This window comes from Tiliqua scincoides, chromosome 1 (genome assembly GCF_035046505.1).
Source record: "Tiliqua scincoides isolate rTilSci1 chromosome 1, rTilSci1.hap2, whole genome shotgun sequence".
NCBI lineage: Eukaryota > Metazoa > Chordata > Lepidosauria > Squamata > Scincidae > Tiliqua > Tiliqua scincoides.
This window is the reverse complement of record NC_089821.1, coordinates 12,563,386-12,582,073: the sequence shown is the minus strand read 5'-3', so window position 1 is coordinate 12,582,073 and position 18,688 is coordinate 12,563,386. Positions and strand designations below refer to the sequence as shown.

The 18,688-nt window shown below is 45.2% G+C and overlaps 1 protein-coding gene across 1 annotated transcript in view; it reads left to right on the top strand.

The window, feature by feature from the left end:
* The first annotated feature begins 3,531 nt into the window (after positions 1 to 3,531).
* The window catches only part of GPR176 (G protein-coupled receptor 176), a 53,483-nt gene continuing 38,326 nt past the window's right edge, over positions 3,532 to 18,688 (top strand). The window contains exon 1 of the mRNA XM_066640295.1: positions 3,532 to 5,332. Within this exon, the coding sequence (XP_066496392.1) occupies positions 5,119 to 5,332 (214 nt within the window). The 5' untranslated portion in view covers positions 3,532 to 5,118. The remainder of the gene's footprint in view (positions 5,333 to 18,688) is intronic.

The following is an 18,688-nucleotide window of genomic DNA, read 5'->3' as shown; positions in this document are numbered from 1 at the left end:
GCCAGAGAGTGTCTGGCAGGGAGTGTCTGCACTGTACATTTCTTACACTATTTTGTGCTTTAAGGTCATATTCTATACTGCATTTGCAATGGAATAAGTGACTGAAGAGAAATAAAATGTTTGGGAATGTCTTGCTGTTATCCTTTCAATGTGCTTTTATGGGCACATTATGCTTCAAGGCCACATCCTATATCAGGGATTTTCAACCTTTTTCATCTCATGGCACATTGACAAGGTGCTAAAATTGTCAAGGCACACCAGTAGTTTGTTTGACAATTGACAAGGCACGTCATGCTGCTGGTTGGGGGCTCACATCCCCCAATGGCTCCACTCATAAATGATCTTCCCCCAAACTCATAAAAACATAAGAACAGCCCCACTGGATCAGGCCATAGGCCCATCTAGTCCAGCTTCCTGTATCTCACAGCGGCCCACCAAATGCCCCAGGGAGCACACCAGACAACAAGAGACCTCATCCTGGTGTCCTCCCTTGCATCTGGCATTCTGACATAACCCATTTCTAAAATCAGGAGGTTGCGCATACACATCATGGCTTGGACCCCATAATGGATTTTTCCTCCAGAAACTTGTCCAATCCCCTTTTAAAGGCGTCCAGGCTAGACGCCAGCACCACATCCTGTGGCAAGGAGTTCCACAGACCAACCACACGCTGAGTAAAGAAATATTTTCTTTTGTCTGTCCTAACCCGCCCAACACTCAATTTTAGTGGATGTCCCCTGGTTCTGGTATTATGTGAGAGTGTAAAGAGCATCTCCCTAACCACTCTGTCCATCCCCTGCCTAATTTTGTATGTCTCAACCATGTCCCCCCTCAGGCGTCTCTTTTCTAGGCTGAAGAGGCCCAAACGCCGTAGCCTTTCCTCATAAGGAAGGTGCCCCAGCCCCGTAATCATCTTAGTCACTCTCTTTTGCACCTTTTCCATTTCCACTATGTCTTTTTTGAGATGCGGCGACCAGAACTGGACACTACACTCCAGGTGTGGCCTTACCATAGATTTGTACAACGGCATTATAATACTAGCCGTTTTGTTCTCAATACCCTTCCTAATGATCCCAAGCATAGAACTGGCCTTCTTCACTGCCGCCGCACATTGGGTCGACACTTTCATCGACCTGTCCACCACCACCCCAAGATCTGATCTGTCACAGACAGCTCAGAACCCATCAGCCTATATCTAAAGTTTTGATTTTTTGCCCCAATGTGCATGACTTTAGGGCAAAAAAGTCCTATGCAACTCCTATGAACATCTGCAGACCATTCGCGGCACACTGGTTGAAAATCACTGCCAGGGCATAGGGACCCAAAAATATTTGGTTCCTAATGCTGTGTATACTTAGCTGGAATTGAGTCTCATTGAGTATAGTGGGGCTTACTTTTAATGAAATGGGGATAAGGTTGGGGCTGTTGTTAAACTCTAATCCTGCACTCAGTTCAGGTACTTCAGTCTTGTTGCCTTTGATGCAATTTAAGCAGCTCCACTGTGCAGAGGCTCCAATGTGCAGTCTTTGGTCTTAACACTGCTTAACAATTAAAAGGTAATTTATTGCATATAATTTATAAATTTATAACATATAAAAGATTTTCTAACCTCCAGAGAAACAATAAATGCAAACAATCCAAAACTACAATGCATTGTGTTTGTGCTGAAACAAGAATCGTAAGATATTTTGCACACCCCCAAAGTGCAGAATTAAAAAACCAAAGTATGTGTTTGATTACCGGTATATTGTGTTGTTCAAAACTGCTCTATAATAAGATGCCTTTTCCCTTTAAAAAATCTAAGAGGGAAGCAAATTGCTTCCATTGAGCATGTTGCGGAGGAAGGTGAACAACAGGTGCACTTACAAGGCAGTGTCAGCAGCCACAAAAAGGCAATACACAATAAATATGGTGCATCACACAGTAGTGCAGCCTGAAAAAGTATGCTATGAATTCCCCTTAACATATCACACTAAGCAATCATAACACTGAACCATTGTCCCCCCAAGTCTGCTAGGGGAAAGCCCCAAGTAACTATGGTGGAATTCCCAGTGGAGGCATTCCCTGAAGACCTTGGTCACACCAGTGCCCTAAGGCCAGAAAAAACCGCTAGGGCTGGGGTTTAGTACTTACCTAGCAGAGGGCCTATAAAGATGACAGTTTGCACAGTGGTGGTGAAATGTCTATAGATTTGTTCTTCCCGGTGTTCTGTATCTTCCAGAATCCTGAACCTGGAGGAGCTTTAGTCAGTACCTACAATGTGTGAACTGGGTGCATTCAAAGTGACAGCCGGATAGGGCCCATGCTTGCTTTAATTGGTGAGGCCCAGGTGGTAACCCATGATGAGATGCTGTTTCCATCCTTCCTTCTACTTCCCCCTTGATCACCTGTGATGCGCCAGCAGCACTTGTCACTGAACAGTGCACATGGCCAGATAAAGTGGATCTTGTAACGGCAGCTGAGGAACCTTATGGTGATGTCTCCACTGGATTTGCGTTCCTGCTCTGGAAGTCTGTGGAACTCCTTACCACAGGATGTGGGGATGGGACCTGGCCTTGATGCCTTTAAAAAGGGATTGGACAGATTTTTGGAGGCAAAGTCCATCACAGGTTACAAGCCATGATGTACACGTACAACCTCCTGGTTCTAGAAATAGGCTACCTCAGAATGCCAGATGCAAGGGAGGGCACCAGGATGCAGGTCTCCTGTTGCCTTGGGTGCTCCCTGAGGCACCTGGAGGGCCACTGTGAGATGCAAAAGGCTGGACTGGATGGGCCCCTTTTGGCCTGATCCTGCAGTAGGGATCTTCTTATGTTCTTAAGCAGGTCACGCTTGCAGTTCTCAGACTCCTATGGAGCCACCTTCAAGGTGGTTGTCGAGAGGAGAGCCTGCGAAGGGACCTCTGTCATCCCATCTTTCTCAACTCTCATGCTGCTGCCAAGCCATGACTTCCCTTTGTGCTGGGAAGTGAGTGGTTTTTCTTGCCCCTCAAGGCTGCACTTCGCTCTTGAGTGTCTCTTGGGGCCAATCCTATCCAACTTTCCAGCTCCAGTGCAGCTGCAAGGCAGCCTGAGACTGGAGAACAAAGAGGTCTCCAGGACTGCCCTCCCAGCACAGGAGGCAGAGCGCACACTCCATTGGCAAGGCTGCACCAGGGCTGGAAGGTTGGAGAGGACTGGGCCCTGGGTGTCACTTGGCGGGTCTCAGAGTCCACTTCTATCCCTGTCTACTCAGAAGGAAGTTCCATTATAGTCAATGGGTCTTACTCCCAGGAAAGTGTGGAGAGGACGGCAGCCTCAGAGCCCACTCCTAGGCCTGTCTACTCAGAAGTGAGCCCATTATAGTCAACAGGTCTTGCTCCCAGGACAGTGCAGCCTGGAGCCAGCGGTGTTCCCCTCCCCCGCCCCCTTCTTCTTCCCTCAGAAGAGGAGGGGCAGCTCCACCGGCAAGATGGCCGCCCCCCAAACAGACCCCCGCCTCCGCCGAGGGTCACGTGCTCTGCCTCCCCCCCCCCCTTCAGGCTCCGGCTATGAAAACGGGAGCGAGCCGTGTGGCGAACAGGAGAGAGTCGGCACCGTGTGGGGACCCGCATGAGCGGGGGAAGGCGCCGCTTCTCCCGCCGGACTGTGAGGGAACAGCGCAGCCCTGAGACGCCCTGGCACGCCGCTCCTTAGCGAGCTGCTTCTCCTCAGGCGAGCCGGCCGGCCGCGCTCCTGAGGCAGGGAGCGGGGAGGAAGATGGGGCGGCCCCGGAGGGCGAGGTCCCTTCGCCGGCTCTCCCCTCTCCCTGCGGGCGGCTCCGTCGGTGGCTGAGACCTGCCCAGCCTGAGAAGCGCCTCCTTGCCGGGTTGGGTGCCAGGGCCCCTCCTGCATCCCGCAGTGGTCCTCCAGGTGACTCAGGAGGCACAAGACACCTGCATCCTGTGGCAAGGAGTTCCACAGCTTAGAATTGTGAATTGCGCTCTGGGTGCCATTCTGTGGCAAGGAGTTCCACAGACTAATCTCGCACTGAGTTAAAGAACCGGCTGTGACTATGTGCCTGGTGCAGTGTCCCTAAAACTGCTACTACTGCAAGCAGAAGATGAAGCAGACAGCTCAGCATACTTGCACCACCTCCAGACAGAGAAGACATCCATTGACTAAGGAAGGGTGTTTTTAAGAAGTGTCCTACTGGCTCAGACCAAAGGGGTCCCATCTAGTCCAGCCTCCTGCATCCCTACCAGATGGGCACACAAGACCACAAAAGACCTGTGTCCTGTGGCGAGGAGTTCCAGATCCTTGATGCCATCACCACATCCTGTGGCAAGGGATTCCACAGGCTAATCCCATGCTGGGTTGAAGAACCAGCTGTAACTATGCAGCAACTGCTGCATCTCTGAAACTACTGCTACTGCAAGCAGAAGGTGAGGCATAGGGTGCTGGACAGCTCGGCATACTTGCAGCACCTCTGGACAAAGAAGAGATCCGTTGACTAAGGAAAGGCATTTTAAGAGGAGCCCTGCTGCAGGATTAGGTGAAAGCGGGGCCCATCCAGTCCAGCCTCCTGCATCCCACAGTGGTCACCTGGGTGCCTCAGAGGGAACACAAGAGACCTGCGTCATGTGGCAAGGAGTTCTGTAGTCTAGAATTGGATTTTAGATGCCATCGTCATATTCTGTGGCAAGGAGTTCCCCAGACTAATCACAGACTCTCTGCCACTTTGTCTCAAGGTGTCACACCCCTGAATGCCAGCCTCGCATCTAATGCAGCAAAATCCTTTGCTGATTATGGTTGGACCAGGACAATAGTCTGTGGAGATCCGAGAATAAGAGGAGCCCTGCTGGATCAGGCCAAACCCACCATGGCTTGTAACCTGTGATGGAATTTTCCTCCAGAAATGTGTCTAATCCCCTTTTAAAGGTATCAAAGCCAGGTGCCATCACCACATCCTGTGGCAAGGAGTTCCACAGACTTTTGCAGCAGGAACCCAAAGTCCAGTGGAGACATCACCATGAGCTGCCACAGCTGCCTTTACAAGAGCCATTATCTCTGCCCATTTGTGCTGTTCAGTGACAAGTGCTGGCATCTCATGGGGTGATTGTGGGGAAGAGGAAAAAAGGGGGGAAACCGGCTCCTCGTCATGGGTTATAATGCCAGCTGGGGCTCAGCCAACGAAAGTGAGCGTGGGTCCTATCCTGCTGTCACTTTGAACACATCTGGTTCATATGTTGTGGGTATCAACCGAAGCTCCTCCAGGTTTGGGACTTTGGAAGATGTGGGGTACCGGGAAGAACAAACCTATAGACACTTCACCACCACTGTGCAAATTGTCATCTTTATAGGCTCTCTGCTAGGTAAGTACTAACCCTCCCCCCCAACTGCAGTTGTTTCTGGCCTTAGGGTGCTGGTGTGATGGAGGTCTTCAAGGAATGTCACCACTGGGAACCCCACAGTAGTTACTTGGGGCTTTCCCTTAGCAGTCTTGGGGGGGGGGGTCAACAATTCAGTGTTGTGCTTGCTCATCAAAGGAGATTCATAGCATACTCTTTCTGTGTTTCACTTTGGGTTTGGGATGATGTGATGCCAGTGGCATAGCTAGAGAAGGTGCAAAGCACTAAGTTTTGCAGGGAGCCTCACTGTGGCTTGCAAGCCTTTGGAGCCATTCCTGGTGGTGGGAGCAAAACTGAGGCCTTTCCGAGGGAGGGACCACTTGCATGTCACAGTGAGGCTCCCTGCTAAACTTAGTGCTTTGCACCCCCTCTAGCTACACCAGTGTGTGATGTACCATATTTATTATGTATTGCCTTTTTGTGGCTGCTGACACTGCCTTGTAAGTGCACGTGTTGTTTTGCAAACACCTTCCTCCATAACATGTTCAGTGGAAGCAATATGCTTCCATCTTAGATTTTTGAATGGAAAGGGCAACTTATTATAGAACAGTTTTGAGCAACACAATATAAAGAAACATGGACATTGGTTTATTTAATTTTGCACTTTGGGGTGTGCAAAATATCTTGTGATTCTTGTTTCAGCACAAACACAATACATTGTAGCTTTGAGAATGTTTGCATTTATTGCTTCTCTGGAGGTTTGAAAAATAAAGGTAATTGTTAAAGCAGTGCTAAGACCACAGGCTGCAGTCCTCTGCGCAGTGGAGCTGCTTTAATTGCATCAAAGGCAACAGGACTGAAGTATCTGAACTGAATGCAGGATTAGTTTTACAACAGCACCCACCTATCCCCATTTCATTAAAAATGAGCCCCACTATACTCAATGAGACTCAAGTCCAGCTAAGTGTACACAGGATTAAGAACCAAAAATTTTTGGGTCCCTATGCCCTGGCAGTGATTTTCAACCAGTGTGCCGCGAATGGTCTGCAGATGTTCATAGGAGTTTGGAGAGGATCATTTATGAGTGGAGCCACTGGAGAATGTGAGCCCCCAGCCAGCAGCATGATGTGCCTTATCAATTGTCAAAAATACTGCTGGTGTACCTTGGCAATTCTAGTGCTTTGTCAGTGTGCCATGAGATAAAAAGGTTGAAAATCGCTGTCCTAATGTAAGTGAAATAAATTCTTCCCCTGTTTATGCCAGATTACCATTTCTCTTCCCTTCCAGGGTTGTCTACCCTGTGGTGAATTTTCAATTGTTAATTTCTTGGGTTCGGGACCTGTCCTTACTCTTATACTTCACAAAGTGCCTTTAAGATTGATGATGCCTCAGAAATAAAATCTGAGGAATGTGGACTGACAGACAAGGCTTGCCCATATCCACTTGGTGGGCTTCATAGGTGAACTGTGTGGTTTGGGCAGGAGAGACCTAGTTTAAAGCCAACACACTTTGGCAGACTAATGAGTATTACCAAATTGCTGTTCACACACTGTAACTTCCAGAGAGTTAGCCATGTTTATCGGTTGCAGCACACCAATAAACAATCCATGTAAACTAATGTTGAAGTAAATTGGTTTGTGCAGGATATGTGCAACTCTCCTTTATTTATATACTGTTGGCTTCTGTCAGGTCTGTGCACAGCGACAGACTGGCAGCGTGAATGCTTCTCAACTGAATCATGTACTCCACTGGTCATCTGTTCCAGGGAGGGGAGAAAATTGGTCCCCTCCAAATAGGGGATCAAAATTGAGAGTACAGTGTCTTGATGCAATTTTTCTCACCACAACACCCTCCTGCATGTGAAGACTGCATCCAGGAGGGCAAGCCTCTTGGAAAAGCCATTTTCAGTACATGGAGCCCCCCTGTTGAATAATGTTCAAATACTGTACATGGGATTGACTGCTGAACTGTTCCATAGCCTACTCACTTCTGTGTTAGGGTAGAAAAGGGACAGCTACTCTCCCTCTGCTAAGAGGAACACCACTTGCAAAGAGCCTCTTGCCCAGTTAGCAGGAGATAATGGAATGGGTTCAGAGGAGGGCAACAGAGATGGCAAGGGGGATTGGAAGCCTTCTATAGAAAGGTGGAAGGAACTGAGTATTTTCTGCCTGAAGAGAAGACCAAGTGGGGTTATGATGGCATTCTTCAAAGACCTGAAGGCTTTTAAGTAGTACTTGGCTCCAATGGATTCAGCATTTTAACAAATTACATTTACTATTCTTATTGCAAGAGAAAGGTGGAAGCAGATTCCTAAAAGTTTTTACTGTTGTACTGATTTAGTATCAATTGCAAGACAATTATGCAAACTCATAAAATACCATTCTTTGATAGATTACTGTATAACTAAAAGAAATACTGAGGATTATAGTTGTTTGTCACATAGTACTCTTTGGTCCTGGATAAACTAGATCAGTGTTTCTCAAACTGTGAATTGGAACCCACTAGGTGGGTCATGAGCCAATTTCAAGTGGGTCCCCATTCATTTCAATATTTTATTTTTAATATATTAGACTTGATGCTACTATGGGATGTGACTGCATTTGGGGAAATGTTACAGACCTGTACTTTTAACAAGCTACTATGTATGTTCTTTTGATAATGATAGTAAATGGGACTTACTCCTGTGTAAGTGTGGGTAGGATTGCAGCCTAGAACTATGAGAAATTTTCCTGCTTGATGATGTCACTTCCAGTCATGGCATCATTTCCAGTGGGTTCTGACAGATTCGCATTCCAAAAAGTGGGTCCTGGTGCTAAATGTGTGAGACCCACTGAACTAGATTGCCTACTACATCAATGTTTTAAAAGATGATTATTTTAAATACAGGCAGGCTTTACACTTGGCTGAAGGTTTGTTCACTGATTCCCTTGAGAGAGTATAATTTTCTTGATAATTAAGAAATGAACAGTCTGCCCTTATAATATATTACTGTTAGTGCAGGAAGTTAATTTTGTCTTAATCTTTCCAGGGAAGTCCTTTTAGTATTGTTTGGGTTAATTAACCAACTGACATTTGCTTTTGCCACACAAAACCTGCCTCTCCCTGAGCCTTGCTCTGAGGTTGCATGAGTTTTAAATGCAGTTGGAAAAAACAAGAAGTCTCTCAGCTATTCATTCGCCTCTGATACTCAAACAACTGCAAAGACAAGTTTTGACCTTTCTCTGTTGTGCTCACCAGGTCAGAAGATATAATCCACTTGACAAGTGTATTTATTGGCTCCTGAGATTAATGTTTGAATTTTGGTGAAAATTAATTTGTATTCTACTGACCTGCTATTTATATTTATAGTTTTAAATTATTATTAACAGTATTTATATACCGCTTTTCAACTAAAGTTCACAAAGCGGTTTACAGAGAAAAAAATCAAATAACTAATGGCTCCCTGTCCCAAAAGGGCTCACAATCTAAAAAGATGCAAAAGAACACCAGCAGATAGCCACTAGAAAAGACACTGCTGGGGTGAGGTGGGCTAGTTACTCTCCCCCTGCTAAAAAGAGGAGCACCCACTTGAAAGAGTGCCTCTTACCCAGTTAGCAGGGGTTAAATTATTGTGTAGTTTCATTTCTATACTTTACAAGATGGATAAATGAATCTATAAATAGACAAATCTAAGCTTTTCAAAGCAGAGACCTCTGTTTTTTTTTGGCTCTGTCCAGGTTTTCTTTTTTTGTTTTCTACATGCATCTCACCCCTTTGCAGTGCTAAATCTATTGTTAATTGCTAAATATTTTGTTCATAAGAACAATGGAAGCCCTCAGGCCCATGGTCCATCTGCTTTTCCACAGACAGAATGCTCACCAACTGTTTCTGGGAAGTCCACAAGCAGGAAATAAGGCATATCTCTCTCTTGCCATTGCTTCCCTGCATCTTAAATATTTGCCAGTGATAGACCTCTCCTCCTTGAATTTGTCAATCCCTTTTAAAGCCATCAAAGCTGGTGACCATCATTGCAGTGTGAAGAAGTATTTTCTTTTGTCCATCCTAATTCTCCTGCTTTTCAGTTTCACAGTATGTTCTAGTATTGTGTATGAGAGAGAAATTTATACCCTACTGACTTTGTATTCCATACATAATTTTATAAGTCTCAACCATGTCTCTTTCCCCAATTGCCTTTTTCCCAATCTGAAAAGTCCCAAATATTGTAGCCTTTCCTTTAAGGGCAGGTGTTCCAAATTTTTGATCGTTTAAGTAGCCCTCTTTTGCATCTGGTCACTCCAATCTGAAAGAGGATTTTATAGAGACAGAAAAGAACTGTGCAGAGTATTCCAGACATCATAGATAGGTGTATGGTCATTTTTCCAATGACATCTAGTGTGAAATTTGACTTTAGAGCTGCTGCCACTAGCAGCCCAACCCTAACTAACTTTCTTGCACAGATGCAGCAGTACCAATAGGGTCCACATTATATCCTGTGATAGTGTGGAGGCCTCTTCAAGGTAAGGCAACATCTGTTTCCTGACCTTGTGGCTGCATTGCAACTGCATTGGCACTGGAAAATTGGTTAGGATTGGACTGTGAGTGGATTCTTTCATTTAGCTATCCATCCAAATCTCTCTCCTGGTTCATCACCAACAACTCAGACTCCATTAGTGTATATGTAAAGTTGGAATTTTTTTACCCTACTGTGCATCACTTTATCCTTAGTAACTCCAGATGAGTTATGAACAAGTTGAAAAGCACCACTTCAAATACAGATCCTTTGGGCACTCCATTTTTTAACTTCCTTCCACTGTGAAAATTGCAAAATTGGGTTCATAGAGGTTTTTGAGAGTTGTATCACACACTTCCATGGAGTTGGTGTCAGGCTGCTGGGGCCAACACCACTGGAGCAAAAGCCCTGCATTGGAACCCTTCTCCATGGTGCCCCTTACCATTGAAGGCACATTGGGTGAAACTATTGATACCAAGAATTTGAAAATCAGCCCAGTGTGGTGTGTTCCCAAATGGGTGCAGGCCCGCAGCCAGTGGGTGACTTTGCCTACCTCTGATGTTTCCTGCGCTTCCAATAAAGACCAACAAATTGCTTTATTTGCCTAATGAGGTAAACTATTGAATATGAATGCTTTTGCTCTGATAAACTTGTTAATTAAGGTGCCACAGGGCTTTGTTTTGCTGCAACAGCAGGCTATTCAAATGTGATACTACATGCCTAGCTAGCACTGATGTGTTTTACAGCCCAATCCTAAGCTCCCCTGGCACCCAGTGGTATAGTGCCGCCAAAATGGCTGCTGCTGTGCCCTGTGGGGCCAGGGAAGCTGCTGGAGATCTCCTCATGATAAGGGAACATTGGTTCCCTTACCCTGTGTAGAGCCCTTTTGGTCCTGGTGGGTCTCCTTGAAGCTGTGCCAGCTCTTTACAGCTCCGCTTGAGCTGGCGCAGAACCGAGGAGACCTGTGTTGGTCTCCGTGGCTTCGGAGGGGGGAATATGATTTAGTGGCAGTTTCTGCCACCATCCGTGCCTCCCTCCCATGTCTGATCTGCCCTCCTTCCACCCCATTTCATCTGCTCCCCCAGGAAGCCATCCTGCCACCCATTGGGGATACTAACTGCCCAGCAGTCCCCCTGGGCCTCTTGCAGGTATTGAGACCCAGCGTAAACTGGCATTGGCCTCTCTGCCAGCTCTGGGTGTCTCCCACCGGTGCCTTGCGTCACATTTGCAACACCCAGCACCACTGCGGTTTTCCTTTTTAAACGGGGCTGATGAAGAATAAAGCAGGAAGATAGGATACTTTAACCATGTCCCACCCCACTCCCTGCTGCCATCCCAGTTTGTCCCATCGCTGCATCTGCCTGTGCTAGTTTCCAAAGAAAAAGGCTCTCATGCAGACCAAAGCTGTCTACTCAATTTCCAACAATGGCTAACACCTAGTGAAGAAGACAAACTTGGATAATAGCAAACTTGCAATTTTTTTTAGATTGGAAACATCCATTGTGAGAGACTGAAGTGGGGGAAGAATTCACAAAAGGAATTCTATTAGCTTTCCTTTCTGTTGCCATGGAAACACTTTTATGTGCTTCAGCATAGATGTTTTCTCCAGTCTTCCACTGACAGGCACTTTTGTATTTGCACTTTAATAAAAGGAAAACTAAGACAGAGTCCTCTTTTGACAACCAGAAATGGGCAGAATGAAATGACATGTATATAGGAATTGGGTGTCGGTGTTTTAATGCTGCAGTTATGTGTTTCTGGATTATGCTCAGTAATAGTTAATGCCGCTGTGTGGCAGTCATGGAATATAAAGATTCAGAAATATGAAGATGCCTGCTGGCTCTTACATGTATTTCTTGAAAGTGAAAGGAAACAGCAGATGCTTGGTCATCTTCTGTAGTAGATACTTAATGGAAAGTACAGTCGTGGAGAGTTAGAAATAAATAATACAAATGCAGGCAATAGAAGGGAGATAAGGTGGGTGAAAGGAGTGTCACTATTTTGCCGAAGTAGTAGGGAGCAGATCTGCAGATGTATAGTTTTTTGAGAGCTAGTTAAAAGCCTGTGCTATGGCTGTGCTATGACTTGGGAATTCCCCTGTTTGGATATTTGCTCACAAGAATAGAAATGGTGGAAAGCGCCTAGGCTGTTTCCACATTAGCTATTTTCTCTGGCACTAACAGTATTTAGTTATTATAAAGAAGCAGTTGATGAACTGCTTCCCCGTTACATTTCATGTGTTCGATGTTGGGCTCTCTCCTTTTTAAATACTTGGTTTGTGGCTATTTTATTTTTCCTTATGATGAAGTTTGAGGTAAAGGGCAGAGGGGATAAGGAATTGAAGAGGGCAAGCAGGAGCAAAGTTATTTCAGTCTGAGGTATACTTTATTGTGTAATACTGAACAACTTGTGTAGTTGTACAGTTTTCAGGGAGCTTGTTTGCTAGGGTAAAAAACAGACAAAAGTATGCCTTGATACAGATGATCTATCTATGCTCTCAAAAATTAAATCAGTCTTTTGGAATTACATCAGGGCTTCTCAAAATAGGGCACTGCGACACCCCAGCCTGAGGTCCCTGTCCTCTGCCCCCTTAAGGGGTGGGAGTGGGGGGAGACAACGACGAGATCCCCAGGATCACATTGCTAAAGGGGCAGCAGGGACTGGCATGCACTTCCCTGCTGCAGCCTTCTGGGGGTGCAGACAGCTCTGTGCAACCATCTGCAGGGCTCCCCAATCTTCAGAAAGTGAAAGCAGAGCGATTGTGCCTCACCTCTGCAAAACTGGACGTGGAGCGCGATCACTCCGCTTTCGCTTTCTGAAGGTTGGGGAGCCCTGCAGATGGTTGCACAGAGCTGTCTGCACCCCCAGGAGCCTGCAGCAGGGACTGGTAAGTGCATGAGAGTCCCTCCATCCCCCTTAGCGATGCGATCCTCGGGATCTTGTTGCTGCCTTTTCCCCACTCCCATGCAGTAATTTATTGGGGTCCTCAAACTTCCTGGAAGTTTGGGAACTGCAGAATTACATAATGTAATTCAAAGCATTAACGTACTTAACGTGCTTTATGATATTTTTCATCGGGAAGGTTCTGACACCCCATTGCAGCCTCTCTAGGCTGGTGTGAACTCATCCTTTGCTGTTGCGTTCCCGCACAGGGAGGCTGATGCGTCTCACAAGGAGGTGCAAATGTGCCTTATGGCACATTCATGACACTCCTGGGCAGTCATAAGGGACTTAGGCCAGCCAAATGCACCATTAGGATTGCGCCCTTGGTCACGAAGGGCACAATCCTAACCAGATCTACTTAGAAGCCAAAGTCTTAGTTGACCGTGATAGGGACGTTGTATTTGATTTAAGGTTTTATTTTCTGATGTATTGAAATCAGATGTAGTGAAAAACTCACCCCAATGTGTGCTGCGTTGCCTTATTTCTAAGCAGGTAGGATGCAGACCTGCAGACGATCCCCCTTTTTTGTCAAACCAATCAATTTTTTTCTCTACAACATCAGTAGACATATAACTGAAAATGGTGGCTTTATGTGCTGCTGAAACACTGTGTGTACATTAAAAGGTTTTTTTCTGTGCATGTGGTGGATTGTTCTAATTATCAGTTACACAGGCCAACACACATTTTGCTGTCTTAAAAGTTAGATCTATTCCTGGATACATTTGGGATGCTGATTCCATGAGGAAGCTGCTTGAACCATTCACTAACGAGGCTGTGAGGTATGTCTGAAAGCAGATGGCCAAACTGATTCCTTTTTTGGAACTGACGCCCCAAATTCATATACAGGTCCAGCGGATTTTTTATACACGGATTTGACTCAACATGAATGGCCCCTGCAAATGAGAGAGAATGTGCTGATCCCTGGAGATGGAGAAAAATGCATCCCTTTAAAATCAGTTTAAAAAACTGAACAGTCCTTTAACAACAGCCTCCTTAATGAGAGGGGGGGGCAGCAGGCTAACAATCCATGAATCCTTCTCTCTCCTTCCGACCCCTCCCTTCCCCTTTCCTCTTTCAGTGAAAGAAAGGGATCATTTTGCATTGGTGAAGGAAGGGGCTGAGTGAAGTGCGGATGGATTGTCTTCTTAATGACTCTTATCTTAATGTCAAAAGGTCAGCAAGGCTGTTTTTCAAACACTGGAGCAAAGAAACTTTGTTTTTTAAATTGATTTGCTATAGTGCATTTTAGTTATGGAAAAACGCTTCAGGAGTCAACCTTGAGGCAAAATCAGGAGCCGGAGTCCCTGAGGCAGTTCATGGCTGAACACAGTCATGTTCTGGCAACTCCTGCGATGCCGATGCCGCTGGAACCAACTCTATTGGCTTCTGCCTTTCCATTGGACCATTCCAGCAACGTGGAGAGGGGGGATTTGCTGCATGGGTAACAGCCTATCCTCCATACCTTCTTTACCCAGGCTTCGCGCACTGGGGAGGACACTCCAACTTCGCCATACGGTGTTGGCATAACATAGGAAGCAGCAGTTTACCGGTTATAAGTCTTCGCTCGATTGGCGTAGAGCGTGACACCAGGGGCTGCTTCCGACGGTGGGAGAGATCATTGCATCTCATTGGGCAGCTACCGCCCGCCTTAAGCTGGGCAGTCCCCAGCCAGTAAGGCCCACAGCCAGGGAGACAGACCAGGGACACACTACACTTGCTCCCAGTGTGGAAGGGATTGTCACTCCTGAATCGGCCTTTTCAGCCGCACTAGACATTGTGCCAGAACCACCATCCAGAGCCACCAGCCAGAACCACCATCTTTCGAGACTGAAGGTTGCCAGCAAGAAGAAGAGTGCATTTTTTTAATCCAGTGAGTGCTTGGAATGGAACCCACCCAAATAGTTAGTTTCAACCTGTACAAACACCATAAATTTTGAAAAAAGCTTTACTGACCATCAAATTTGCAGACCTGTGTTATTAATTATCTGGATCCTGTGTTTCAAATTATGGTTTTTGTTATGATGTAGGATCTAAGCAAATTAATTCTGTCTAAACAATGAGTGATCACAAACTAGATTTTTCACAGCACCTACTAGCCACACGTAGGCTGTTACTCATAAGAAGCATATGTTTGAAAAACAGAGCCATCTTCATTCATGTCATGTCTCTTCAAAAGTAAGTTATACTCAAGTTCTACTCAAAAAGAAAAAATAAAGTTTAATGGAAGTTACTTCCAGGTACATGTGCAGACTTATGATGCAATCCTATACTTCAGCAGTCCTCAAACTCTCCAGGAGAGTTTGAGCTGCGGTAGGTCCTTGTGGGGGCCGGGGAGGCAGTGATGCAATCCCCATGATTGCTAAGGGGACTGCAGGGACTGACATTTACTTACCAGTCCTTGTAGCAGCCTGGGGGGGGGCAGGGAGCACTGTGCAACAGTCTGCAGGCCTCCTCTAGGCTTAGAAAGCAAAAGCAGAGCGATCGCACCCTGCCTCTGCAAAACCAGAAGTAGAGCGCGATAGCTCCACTTTCACTTTTTAAGCTTCAGGGAACCCTGCAAAATGTCTTGCAGGGCTTCCCACACCCCCCCCCCCCCCGGGAAGCTGCAGCAGGGACTGGTAAGTAAATGCCAGTCCCTGCAGTCCCCTTAGCTACATGATCCTGGGGAAAGTGGCCAGGGTCCTCAGGCCGGGGCATTGCAATGCCCCAGTTTGAAAAGCTCTGCTATACTTCCTTTCCTGGGAGCAAGCCCAGCTGAAAACTGTTTTAAACTCATCCAGCCACAAAAGCTTTAGTATGTTTGAAAACAATGGGACTTATTTCTGAGTAGACATGCATAGGATTGTGCTATAAATGCAGTTCTTCAACAAAAGAACAAACTGGCGAAGTTAAAATCAAAACAAAATTTTTACCTATTGCACTGTGCCATGGTCCCCAATGAGTCTACTTGAATATGTGCTATCCCTATGTGGCACAAGTTCAAATGAACCCAAGAGGCCATGGTGAAGACAGACAGGAAGCATAGGATATCAGCAGCACAGTTGCCATTGATAACTGCCCTCTGTCCTTTCCTAGCATGCCTCCTGGTGGCCCCGATCCCTACCAGTCCCCTTCCCACCCTGACCCTCTCCGTCCCTGCCCCACTGTCCACCACTGTGCAAATTTATCTCCTCCAGCATTGGCTGGGGGCCCTAGTGGCGCACACATGGTAGTCAGTATTTTGCGGTGAGGGCCTTTCTGTGCCTGTAGTCACTACAACCACAGCACCAACTAAGTGATTCTTCAATTGACAAAATATTCAGTCAGTGAAATGTGCTCATAGGATTGGGCCATTAGTCAGACCAAGAATCTGACTGATTTGTGTTCAAATTAACTTTTTGAGTTGATTTCCTTTGTATTTTCAGCCAAGCTCCACATGAAATAAGCTGGTTGCCTGCCATTATTAAATACATTATTAAATAAGAACCTTAATGAGAAGCCATGCTGTGGCAAATCTATGCCGTATTTGTCTTGTCTTGATCAAGCAATTCCAGCTTTTACAAATTTTTTCCACTCTTTGGAGCGTTTTCTGAGCAATTGAAATCTACTTGAACTGCTCTTGAAAAACTGATTACCTGCTAATTCATGCTGGAGTGTGCAAGGAGAACTGAACAATTCTCAACTAGTTTATTCCATGGCAACATGTTGATCATATTGGCCTCACGTCAGTGATGAGAGAAATGAAGATACGATAACCTTTTTTTTAGCAAGCATAACTGGAAGAGAAACTAGTGAATTCTTAATTCACTATCACATTTAGATCTCAACACTGGGTAGCAATATCAACGTAATACCAGAAGTGACATGAGGGATCTGTGACTGAGATCAACTGCATTTTTTTAAAAGTTAAAAGCGGCTGTGGTGTGTGTATGAAATCAGAGTTGCAATGCTGGAGGAAGGGACATAACCCTTTTTCCACACACGTTTTTCACAATCTAAATCGCCCCTCAGAAACTGCTTTTTTCCTTACGTGGGAAAACTAAGTTATAGATCTGTTTTCTGTCTGTTCTTCCCCCACAAGGCAATAATAAGGTGATGAGAAAGTTTATTTTGGGAAAACAACATTGGGGAAATTGCCTACATCCATCCCCCCCCCCGTCTCATAACCCTGATTGGATTTTTCCCTGTCTCCATGCCTGGTTGCTTTTGCTCCTTTCTCCCACTCTTTAATGCAGTCTACCCTGATTATAGATTTCTTGTAAAATCTCCAGCTTGTCTGTTAGAGATTTCACCAAAATGTAAAAGACTAAAACAAAGCACTTTTGCTGTTTTGTGCTAGAACCATTTTTGCACAATGTAATGCTTTACCAACTGCACAAATGAAGGGTTGTTTTCAAAGGATCCCTCCTGAGCAGTGTTATTATAATTATCCCTTAACTGAATTAGATACCCCGGTGCATATCTTTTTCCGATGCCCAAAATGCATCTCCTTTGCAGGGAGAGGTCGATTCTTAAAGAAATTGATACATAAATTTTCTATGTTTTTGGACTCTTTAAGATTGAAATTACTGTTAAGTAGTCTTTGCAAAGAGTGTGTTGTTGATATAGCCAAATTCTGTTTCTATGTGGTTTTAAACTCTGGTTTTAAGATTTTAGATAAATCTTATGTATGGCTTAAGATTTTAGATAAATCTTGTGTATGGCTTATGTGCTGATCAACCTAATAAACTTAAACTTGAGCTAGAACCTTTTGTTTCTCTTAATCTGTTGCCACCCTTAAGAACTGCTAACCACCTCAACAGTGTGGTCTCTGGTTGATGCCTGTTTCTGCTTGTGAACTTTGCAGAGGCATCTTGGTGGCTACCACAGGAAGACTGTGCTGGTCTTGATGTGATCCAATCTAGAAGGGCTCTTATGTTCTTACAGTATGGCAGGCCATGAATCAGGCTGAAGTGGCTTGTGTCATTGGCGGAGGGTGAGGGGTGATGGATTTGGGGTGCCCTTCACCCTAAGTCTGCTGCTTCCTCCCTCTAGCTCACGGTGGACATGAGCTACATTGACCCATTTCATGGCAAATGAATTTGCACAGTCTCCTGCACAATCATATGCTTACTGGTTTGCAAAAATTGCATACCGGACATGGTAAGGGTCTGTTTTTAGCACACAATGGCAGAGGTGGCAGCAGTAGATCCAAGGCAGCACTGTGGAGCCATTCAGAGTTGTATAAAAGAATACAAAATATCAATGTGGTCCTTCATAAGACATGGCATATGCTGATTCTCTAACTTTGTTTTTTTTAACCTTAATGACCTTTTGTTCTTTCTGTGCTTTCTTTGTGCATTCAATTACCTGTATGTGCCCCCCCAAATGTCAGCTCTAACGGGTTCTCCTACCTTTGCAGAGGCAGTGTATGGCAGACAGCAGTCACGAATACTTCATTATAGTAGTCAACAGGGAATTTTAAATTATAGTACTCTGTTGTAGAAGAAATTTCCCAAAATAGGACATCTAAGAAGCAACACTTAGAACAATAAAAATTATGGATTGAACTCATGATATCTGAGAACATTTCCTCATTATAAGTAATTTTTCTTAGCTTCACAAAAATTAGACTTTGCTAGAAGCCTGTGGTAGAAGTCTAATATTTCATTTCCTCTCTTATGAGAAGTCTGTGAGACAGTTCACTTTTATTCCCCATTCCTTTTTGGAAACTGAAGTTATAGGTAGAGATGTATTGAATTTATTAACATGGCATATGCTTGATTTTGCTATAATGAACTGCATCATTTAGAAGGATATCAAATGCTGGTTGGACTTGTTGATTTGAACAGTCTGTGATTTGAAGCTAGCTCCATTTTGGTTAGAACTTTGCTGGTTAGAAAGCTGCTGGACTGAAGTCTGCCTTTCAAATGGTTCTTTCTGTCCTTTTAACCTCCAGGTCTGCATTCATACACAGGTTTACTTGAAAG